Raw genomic sequence first — 11,155 nt, 5'->3', positions numbered from 1 at the left:
TTTTTTTTTTTGAGACAGAGGCTCTCTCTGTAACCCAGGCAGGAGTGCAGTGGTGCAATCAGCTCACTGCAGCCTTAGTCCCCCCGGGCTCAAGTAATTCTCCTGTTTACTTCAGCTTCCCAGGTAGCTAGGACTACAGGCACGCACTACCACACCTGGCTAATTTTATTTTTTGTAGAGACAGGGTCTCACTATGGTATTGTTGTTTGTTTGTTTGTTACTGCTTTTGTTTTGAGACAGAGTCTCGCTCTGTCACACAGGCTGGAGTGCAGTGGCTTGCACTCACTGCAACTTCTGCCTCCCAGGTTCAAGCGATTCTCCTGCTTCAGCCTCCCAAGTAGCTGAGATTACAGGCATCTGTCACCACGCCTGGCTAATTTTGCGTTTTTAGTGGAGATGGGGTTTCACCATGTTGGTCAGGCTGGTCTCAAACACTTGACCTCAAGTGATCCACCCACCTGGGCCTCCCAAAGTGCTGGGATTACAGGCATGAGCCACTGTGCCCAGCCTCATTATTTTTACTGTGTGGCTTGGGCCTCAGTCTCCTCACCTATAAGATGGAACAGTAGCAGCAGTATGTACTCCAAGGTGCTGAGAGAGGGGCCGGGATGAGGCAGGGTGCCTGTGAGCCCTGTGCCTCTGTGTCCCCTACCACAGGCCTATGAACGCTCTGAGAGCTTGGAGGTGGCCTTTGTTACTCAGCTGGTGAAGAAGTTGCTTATTATCATCTCACGTCCCGCGAGGCTGCTGGAGTGCCTGGTGAGGGGGCTGGGCATGGGTAGGGGCAGGGGGGTGGACCTGGGGAGCCTGTGGTGAGCTCACTCCTGCCCTGCCTCAGGAATTCAACCCCGAGGAGTTCTACCACCTGCTGGAGGCAGCCGAGGGACACGCCAAGGAGGGCCACCTTGTCAAGACAGACATCCCCCGCTACATCATCCGCCAGCTGGGCCTCACCCGTGACCCCTTTCCAGGTGCTGGCTGGTGGGCACAGGGGGACTGGGGGTGAGCAGGACCAGACCCCAGCTCGTGCTCACTCTCAGTCCCTCCCTAGACGTGGTGCACCTGGAGGAACAGGACAGTGGTGGCTCCAACACCCCTGAACAAGATGATCTCTCTGAGGTAAAGCTGGGTGGCCAAGCGGTCAGTACCCTGGTTCCTGGGAGGGCAGGGCAGGGCAGGGCTCAACTCCAGCTTCTTTGCCCTCAGGCTTTGTGGATCTCTTAGTCCTGCACTCTGAGCCTCAGTTTTCCCATCCATAAAATGGGGTTAATAATAGCTCTTTCTGGGCCTAGCGCGATGGCTTATGCCTGTAATCCCAGCACTTTGGGAGGCCAAGGCAGGCGGATCACCCGAGGTCGGGAGTTCGAGACCAGCCTAACCAATATGGACAAACCCCATCTGTACTAAAAACAAAAAAATACAAAAATTAGCTGGGTGTGGTGGCACATGCCTGTAATCCCAGCTACTTGAGAGGTTGAGGAGAATCACTTGAACCCAGGAGGCAGAGGTTGCTGTGAGCCGAGATCGTGCCACTGCACTCCAGCCTGGGCAACAAGAGTGAAACTCTGTCTCAAAAAATAAAATAAAATTGACTTAAATTAAATTAAATAATAGCTCTTCCCCTGTGACCTCTTTGTCATGTTAGAATCCATGAAACATAAAATTTAATTTACCTTTTTAACCATTTTAAAATGAACAATTCGTGGCCAGGTGCAGTGGCTTAGGCCTGTAATACCATCACTTTGGGAGGCCGAGGCAGGAGGATTGTTCGTGCTTAGGCATTTGAGACCAGCCTGGGCAGCATAAAAAATCAGCTGGGCGTGGTGGCGCATGCCTGTAGTCCCAGCTACTGGGGAGGCTGAGGTGGGAGAATTGTATGAGCCCAGGAAGTCAAGGCTTCTGTAAGCCATGATCACACCACTGCATTCCAGCCTGGGTAACAGAGTGAGACCCTGTCTCAAAAAATGAAATTAAAAATAATAAAGAATAGGCCTGTTGCAATGGCTCACGCCTGTAATCCTACTACTTTGGGAGGACGAGATGGGCGGATCACTTGAGGTCAGGAGTTCAAAACCAGCCTGGCCAACACAGTAAAACCCTGTCTCCACTAAAAATACAAAAAAATTAGCTGGGCGTGGTGGTACATGCCTGTAATCCCAGCTACTTGGGAGGCTGAGGCAAGAAAATTGCTTGAACCTGGGAGGTGGAGGTTGGTGTGAGCTGAGATCGCGCCACTGCACTCCAGCCTGGGCAACAGAGTGAGACTCCGTCTTAATAATAATAATAATAATAATAATAACTAATAGCAATAAATAAATAATTTAGCAGCATTTAGTAATTCACAATGATGTATAGTCATTAGATCTGTGTAGCTGCAGAACTTTTTTATCACCCCAAAGGGAAACCTCACACCCATTACACCCTCCCTCCTCATTCCTCCCTCCCCACAGTCCCTGGCAACCTCTAATCTATTTTCTCTCTCTGTGGAATTGCTTTTTCTGGATATTTCCTTTTTTTCTTTTCTTTTTTTTTTTTTTTTTTTGAGACAGAATTTCGCTCTCGTTGCCCAGGCTGGAATGCAATGGCATGATCTAGGCTCACCGCAACCTCCGCCTCCCAGGTTTAAGCGATTCTCCTGCCTCAGCTTCCCAAGCAACTGGGATTACAGGCATGTGACACCAAACCTGGCTAATTTTGTATTTTTAGTAGAGACAGGGTTTCACCATGTTGGTCAGGCTGGTATTGAACTCCTGACCTCAGGTGATCCGCCCACCTTAGCCTCCCAAAGTGCTGGGATTGCAGGCGTGAGCCACATGCCTGGCCTTTTTCTGGATATTTCCTATAAATGGGATCATATGCTCTGTGGCCTCTTACGTCTGGCTTCTTTCACTTAGCATAACGTTTCTGAGATTAATCCATGTTGCTGTAGCTTGTATCACTGCTTCATTCCTTTTTAAAGCTGAGTAATAGTCCATTGAATGGTAGATCCATTCATCCACTGGTGAACCTTGGGTTGTCCATCTTGCATCTGTTGTAAATAGTGCTCCTATGAACATGGGTGTACAAATATTTGGCTGGACAACTGTTTTGAGTTATTTAGGGTATATGTATAGAGGTGGAATTTCTGGGTCATATGGTAGCTCTATATTTAACTTATAGAGGAATCCTGCATGCGTTTTTGAGCAGGCTGACTGGCTGTATGTGTTAATGGCAGCTCAGCATGGGGAAAATTGCCAATTCTATTTCCAGGCCAGCCACACTTTGGCAGATCTTCCAGATGTCTACTGGAGAATCCCACCCCAATGGCCACGCATGTGTTTTCTCTGAACTGCCTAGTGTTTTTCAAAAATTTGGGCAGGATATGGTGGCTCACGGCCACCCAGCACTTTGGGAGGGTGAGGCGGGTGGATCACTTCAGGTCAGGAAGTCGAGACCAGGTTTCATCTTTGGTGAAACCCTGTTTCTACTAAAAAAATACATAAAATTAGCCAGGTGTGATGGTATCCACCCGTAATCCCAGCTACTTGGGAGGCTGAGGCAGGAGAACCGCTGGAACCAGGGAGACAAAGATTGCAGTGAGCTGATACCGAACCACTGCACTCCAACCTGGTTGAGAGAGTGAGACAGTGAGGCTCCATCTCGAAAAAAAATAAACAAATAAAAATAAAAGAAGCAAAATATAAAAATTGAAAGATTTTTGCTTCAAAATCTGGGTTTGGGCCTTCTCTTGAAAAATCAGAAGCTCTAGGGCTGGGTGCAGTGGCTCATGACTATAATCTCAGCACTTTCGGAAGCCAAGGTGGCAGGATTGCTTGAGCTCAGGAGTTCGAGATCAGCCCGGGCAACATAGCAAGACCCCGTCTCTACTTAAAAAAAAAAAAATAGACGAAGAAGAAGTTCTAATAAAACTGTGGTGGAACCAGCTGAGTGGGGGTGGTCCTGTGATATTGGGTACCTGCCCCTTTGTCACCCATGGCCTCCACCCTGGTCTACTAACCCCTGAAGACGCTTAAGTTTGTAATCTTTGTTTCAAATTGTATCTATACAGTCACACAAATATATACACACACCTTTCCTTCATGTATGTATTTAAAAGGAATCTCACGATACATGCCATTTGTTTAATTTTTTGAATAGGTAATGGAATGACATCACTCAAAAGTCTAAAACTCTAAAAAGGTATTTATCTCTCATTGTTTGTAGGATTCTGTTATTCCATTTAATCAAACTTGTTAATTGAGTGATTCAAATCTTCCATCTCCCTATTCATTTATCTTGCCTGATTAATCTAATAGTTTCTGAGAGATATGTGAAACCTTACTTTAAGCAACTTCTCCTTGTAATTCTGTCAATTTTTATGTCAGATATTTTTAGGCTACATTCTTTGGAGCATATAAGTTCAATATTTTTATATATCATAGATCTTTTTATGTAATATCTATGTACTATATCTCTTTGTCCCTAAGAAAAATCAAAATAATCTTCAAGAAAGATATACAGTGAAAAAATCTTACTCCTACCTTTGTTCCCCATTGCCCTATGACCCTGAAATATGATTATATAGTTTTACTTTGCCACTTGTTTTTTTGAGACAAAGTTCCACTCTTGTTGCCCAGGCTGGAGTGCTATGGTGTGATCTTGGCTCACTGCAACCTCTCTTTCCTGGGTTCCTCTCTCCTGCTTCAGCCTTCCAAGTAGCTGGGATTACAGGTGCCCACCACCACACCTGGCTAATTTTTTTGCATTTTTACTAGAGATGGGGTTTCACCATGTTGGCCACGCTGGTCTCTAACTCCTGACCTTCAGGTGATCCACTCGCCTTGGTCTCCCAAAGTACTGGGATTACAGGCGTGAGCCACCACACCCGGCCTTTGCCACATTTTTTAACACAAAAACATACAATACATATTGCCTATTGCATTTTTACACTTAATAAAATACTTTAGAGAACTTTCTAAATCCATAGACAGTTTCCTCATTATTTTTTAACAGTGGCACAGTGTTTCTTTATATAACTACCCCACATGTATTTGTTTGGCTAATTTAACATATGGATTATTATTTCCAATCTCACAATGAGCAAGATAGTAGATATACTATTTTTCACATGTGCAAGTATATCTGTAGCATAAATTCAAAAGTGAAATTGCTGAGTCAAAGGGAACATGTATTTGTAATTCCGATCTGTACCAAACAGTAATTTACACTCCCAACAGCAAGGTATGAAAGTACCTGTTCAGCCCGGCGTGGTGGCTCACGCCTGTAATCCCAGCACTTTCGGAGGCCAAGGCGGGTAGATCATGAGGTCAGGAGATCGAAACCATCCTGGCTAACATGGTGAAACCCGTCTCTACTGAAACTACAAAAAATTAGCCAGGCATGGTGGCGGGGCACCTGTAGTCCCAGATACTCAGGAGGCTGAGGCAGGAAAATGGAGTGAACCCAGGAGGCGGAGCTTACAGTGAGAGGAGATCGCATCCACTGCACTCCAGCCTGGGTGACAGAGTTAGACTCTGTCTCAAAAAAAAAAAAAGAAAGTACCTGTTCATCCACATATTTGCCCATAGAGGGTGTCAGGTTTTAGATTTTTTTTCTCTCAATCTACTAGGTGAAAAATGGTATTTTGTGGTAGTTATAATTTGTCTTTCTGTTATTGTAAGTGAGATTGAGTTGTTGTTGTTTTTTTTTTTGAGATGGAATTTTGCTCTTGTTGCCCGGGCTGGAGTGCAATGCCGCGATCTCAGCTCACCACAACCTCAGCCTCCTTGGTTCAAGCAATTCTCTTGCTTCAGCTTCCCGAGTAGCTGGGATTACAGGCATGCGCCACCATGCCCAGCTGATTATATATTTTTAGTGTAAACAGGGTTTCTCTATGTTGGCCAGGCTTGTCTCAAGCTCCTGACCTCAGGTGATCCACCCACCTTGGCTTCCCAAAGTGCTGGGATTACAAGTGTGAGCCACCACGCCCAGCTAAGATTCCTTTTTTATTTTTTATTTTTTTCTCTTTTGAGACGGAGTCTCGTTCTGTCGCCCAGGAGGAAGTGCAGTGGTGTGATCTCTGTTCACTGCAAGCTCTGCCTCCTGGGTTCACACCATTCTCCTGCCTCAGCCTCCCGAGTAGCTGGGATTACAGGCACGTGCCACCACACCCACCTGATTTTTAAAATTTTCAGTAGAGATGGGGTTTCACCATGTTAGCCAGGATGGTCTCGATCTCCTGACATCGTGATACACCTGTCTCGGCCTCCCAAAGTGCTGGGATTACAGGCATGAGCCACTACACCCAGCCCAAATCTTTTAATATGTTTAAGAGCTATAACTGGCTGGGTACAGTGGCTCATGCCTGTAGTCCCTACTCTTTGGGAGGCCAAGGCAGGCAGATTGCTTCAGTCCAGGAGTTCAAGAGCAGCCTGGGCAAGATGGCGAAACCAAATTACTAAAATTAGCCTGGCGTGGTGGCATGTGCCTATTGTCCCAGCTACCTGGGAGGCTGAGGCAGGAGAATCACTTGAGCCCTAGAGGTGGAGGCTGCAGTGAGCACCACTACACTCCAGCCTGAACATCAGAGTGAGAACCTATCTCAAAAAAAAAAAAAAAAAAAAAGCTCTAACTGTAATTTGTAATTGATTTACCTCACCTACTTTTTTTCTCTTCCATTGTTAGGCTTTTGTTATTGATTTTTGGGAACTCTTTATATATTTATATATTAGGGTGACTATTTTGTAGGTTTCCTGCTGTCTTTTCTAAAGGAAGAAAATGAGAATATGTCTTCAGCGTTAGTCTTGGGTTCAATTCCTGACTTTCTCTTTCATTGTGGCACTTGGATGACGGGCTCTCTCATCCTTTCTGTGCCTCAGTTTCCTCATGTGTAAAATGAAATTAAAAGCATCCTACTGTCATGATGATGATGGAGGTGTGGTCTTCATCTTTTCCCTGAAGGGCCGCAGCAGCAAAGCCAAGAAAGCTCCCGGGGAGAATGACTTTGATACCATTAAGCTCATAAGCAACGGTGCCTACGGGTGAGCCACCCGGGGCTCTGGCGGGGGGAGGGTGGCGGAGGCCGGGTGTCTCGGAGGTGACGGCCGGTCCTCGCTCTCTCCCCCTGCAGGGCTGTTTACCTGGTGCGGCACCGTGACACACGGCAGCGCTTTGCCATGAAAAAGATCAACAAGCAGAACTTGATCCTCCGCAACCAGATCCAGCAGGCCTTCGTGGAGCGCGACATCCTCACCTTCGCCGAGAACCCGTTTGTGGTTGGCATGTTCTGCTCCTTCGAGACTCGGCGCCACCTCTGCATGGTCATGGAATATGTGGAAGGTGTGGCTGCCTGTGGGGCCGCAGGGAAGATGGGCCATGCTCACTGGTCAGGGCTGCGGGGTGGCCTGCCTGAGCCACATTCACCATATTGATTAGTTGGCCTGTATGTTTATCCATCTATTTATTTCTCCAGTCGTTGATTTGTCCATCCATTCTCCCTATATATTTATTCAGTCATCTGTTGGTTTGTTTTTCGTGTCATTCAATATAGATACATTCAGTCTGACCCATTACCCTTGCATCTATCCTTCTATCTACTGATTTGCTAATCTATCTGTTTTTCCATCCATGCATCCATGAACCTGTTTATTTTTATTTATTTATTTATTTATTCATTCATTCATTCATTTATTTTTTGAGACGGAGTCTTGCTCTGTCACCCAGGCTTCAGTGCAGTGGTGCAATCTCGGTTCACTGCAACCTCCGCCTCCCGGGCTCAAGCAATTCTTATGCCTCAGCCTCCCGAGTAGCTGGGATTACAGGCCTGTGCCACCATACGTGGCTAATTTTTCTATTTCTAGCAGAGACAAGGTTTTGTCATGTTGGCCAGGCTGGTCTTCAATTCCTGACCTTAAGTGATCTGCCTGCCTGGGCCTCCTAGAGTGCTGAGATTACAGGCACGAGCCACTGTGCCAGGCCTATTATTTATTTATTTATTTATTTATTTATTTATTTTTGAGATGGAGTCTTGCTCTGTAGCCCAGGCTGGAGTGCAGTGGCACAATTTCAGCTCACTGCAAGCTCCGCCTCCCTGGTTCATGCCATTTTCCTGCCTCAGCCTCCCGAGTAGCTGGGACTACAGGCGCCCGCCACCACACCTGGCTAATTTTTTGTACTTTTAGTAGAGACGGGGTTTCACCGTGTTAGCCAGGATGATCTCAATCTCCTGACCTCGTGATCCGCCCACCTCGGCTTCCCAAAGTGCTGGGATTGCAGGCATGAGCCACCGCACCCGGCCCTATTTATTTATTTTTGAGACAAGATCTCACTCTGTTGCCCAGGCTGAATGTAGTGATGCTATCACAGCTCATTGCAGCCACAAATGCCTGGGCTCAAGCAATCCTCCCACCTCAGCCTCCCAAATACCTGGGATTATAGGTGCAGACCACCACACTCGGCTAATTCTTGGAAGGCCAAGGCGGGCAGATCATGAGGTCAGGAGTTTGAGACCAGCCTGGCCAACATGGTGAAACCCTGACTCTACTAAAAATACAAAAATTAGCCAGATGGCACAGTCCTATAATCCCAGCTACTCGGTGGTTGAAGTGGGAAGGTTGTTTAAACATGGGAGGGAGAGGTTGCAGTGAGCCAAGATCGTGCCACTGCACTCCAGGCTAGGCTGAGATCGTGCCATTGCACTCCAGCCCTGGCGACTGAGCAAGACCCTGTCCCTCAAAAAAAAAACAACGTTTTTTTGGGTTTTTGTTTCTTTTGTTTGTTTTGTTTTTTATGCAGTCTCCCTGTATTGCCCAAGTTGGTCTCCAAGTCCTGGGCTCAGGCAACTGTCCTGCCTCAGCCTCCCAAAGTCCTGGGATTACAGGCACGAGTCACCGAACCCATCCCATATACCTGTTTATTAATCCACCTTTCTATCCATCCCTCAATTTGTCTATGTGGTTGTCCATCTGTTTATCCATCCGTATGTCTGTTTACCATTACACACTTATTTTTCTTGTTTCTTTTTTTTTTTTTTTTTGAGACGGAGTCTTGCTCTGTCACCCAGGCTGGAGTGCAGTGGCCCAGTCTCGGCTCACTGCAAGCTCCGCCTCCCAGGTTCAAGCAATTCTCCTGCCTCAGCCTCCTGAGTCACTGGTATTACAGGCGTGTGCCACCACGCCTGGCTAATCTTCTGTATTTTTAGTAGAAAGGGGGTTTTCACCACGTTGGCCAGACTGGTCTCGAACTCCTAACTTCAGGTGATCCTCTTGCCTCAGCCTCCCAACGTGCTGAGATTACAGGCATGAGCCATAGCTCTCAGCCCATATATTGTTTTTAATCCATCTGTGCATATATTCACCCAAATGTTAATCCATCTATTGTCCAAAAACACACACATGCTGTGGCTATTAGGACACATACATGATCCCTGGGGCCTCAGCTATGCCTCTTCCAAGACTTCCAGTCAACTATCCAGTCACTCAACAAATGCCTCCTCATCATCTCTCTTGTGTCACATGCTGTGCTAGGTGCCAGTGATACAGAGGGGGCCCAGGCAAAGACATCTCCCTCTCATGGAGGTTCCATTCTGGTCTGTATAGACAGACAATAAACAAGTAGAGCAAGCCAAAAGAGATAAGGACATTTTATTTATTTATTTATTTATGGAGTCTCGCTCTTTCACCCAGGCTTGAGTGCCGTGGCGCAATCTTGGTACACGGCAACCTCCATCTCCTAGGCTCAAGCGATTCTCATGCCTCAGCCTCTTGAGTAGCTGGGACTACAGGTGCGCCACCACCATGTCCAGCTGGTTTTTGTATTTTTAGTAGAGATGGGGGTTTCCCCATGTTGGCCAGGCTGGTCTTTAACTCCTGACCTCAGGTGATCAGCCCACCTTGGCCTCCCAAACTGCTAGGATTACAGGCATGAGCCGCCACGCCCAGCCAGGACATTTCATAGTGAGGACATGAGGTCCCTGAAGCTGGAGGAGGTGATGGGGAGGCAGGCAGGGAGTTTCTCAGAGGCCTAGATTATGATGGGATAAGTGACCTGCTAGTACAAAGTCTCTTAGGTGACAATTTGGATTTGCAAGAGGGGAGGGGAGGGGAAGGGAAGGGAAGGGAAGGGGGAAAAAAAAAAAAAACTACACTCCAGTGGCCTTCTCCTCCCCTCCTTCCCCTCTCCTCTCCCCTCCCCTCCTCTTCCTTCCCTTCCTTTCCCTGATGGAGTCTCGTTCTATTGCCCAGGCTGGAGTGCAGTGGCGCATCCTTGGCTCACTGCAACCTCTGCCTCCCGGGTTCAAGCAATTCTCCTGCCTCAGCCTCCTGAATAGCTGGGACTATAGGCACGCACCATCACACCCACCTAATTTTTGTATTTTTAGTAGAGATGGGGTTTCCCATGGGAACCTGGGAGGCGGAGCTTGCAGTGACTCCAGATTGCACCACTGCACTCCAGCCTGAGTGAGAGAGCGAGATTCCGTATTGGAAAAAAAAACAAAACTCTTGAACCCGGGGGCGGTGGGTTGGGGGAGGTTGCAGTGAGCCAAGATGGAGCCACTGCACTCTAGCCTGGGTGACAGAGCCAGACTCTGACTCAAAAAAAAAAAAAAAAAGAAAAAGAAAAAATTAAGAAAAGGAAATCCGTTTAACTCCTGTGGACAGAGCAGGATCAGGAGAGTAGGAGGTAGGTGACTTTTGTAGTCCAGGCTCATTGCAGAGGAGGAGGAGAGAAGGGGGCTAAATCAGTATCTCTGTGGTGGGTTCTGAGTATACAATAAATGTGCTCAAATGCAGATTCCTGGGCCCCACCCTCAGAGAGTTTCTGAAACCCAGCAAAATCTCACAGAAAAAAGAACAGAAAAAAGAAAGAAATATATTAGCTTTCTTGGTCATTGGTGATTGAAAAACCAATATTACCTTCAGGAATGGCTGGATCTAGGCACTCAAACCATTCCATCAGGAACCTCCACATCTCTTGGCTCTGTACTCCAACATGTGGACTTCCTTCTAGACAAGCCCTCATGTAGCAAGGTTGCCGTCTAGCAGATCTCAGCTTACATTCTATGAGTGTTGTAGCAATTCTTTTTTTTTTTTTTTGAGATGGAGTCTCGCTCTGTTGCCCAGGCTGGAGTGCAGTGGCACGATCTCAGCTCACTGCAAGCTACACCTCCCGGGTTCAC

General features: G+C 47.1%; 1 protein-coding gene across 1 annotated transcript in view; it reads left to right on the top strand.

Annotated features, from left to right (window-relative positions):
• The window catches only part of MAST1 (microtubule associated serine/threonine kinase 1), a 38,051-nt gene that overhangs the window by 16,582 nt on the left and 10,314 nt on the right, over positions 1-11,155 (top strand). The window contains exons 10-14 of the mRNA XM_011954941.1: positions 658-759; positions 839-971; positions 1,052-1,119; positions 6,940-7,019; positions 7,109-7,317. Of these exons, the coding sequence (XP_011810331.1) occupies positions 658-759; positions 839-971; positions 1,052-1,119; positions 6,940-7,019; positions 7,109-7,317 (592 nt within the window). The remainder of the gene's footprint in view (positions 1-657; positions 760-838; positions 972-1,051; positions 1,120-6,939; positions 7,020-7,108; positions 7,318-11,155) is intronic.

This window comes from Colobus angolensis, unplaced genomic scaffold (assembly GCF_000951035.1).
Source record: "Colobus angolensis palliatus isolate OR3802 unplaced genomic scaffold, Cang.pa_1.0 Scaffold39, whole genome shotgun sequence".
Classification (NCBI taxonomy): Eukaryota; Metazoa; Chordata; class Mammalia; order Primates; family Cercopithecidae; genus Colobus; species Colobus angolensis.
Note: the sequence above shows the minus strand (reverse complement) of the source record. Positions and strands in the feature narration are given on the sequence as shown.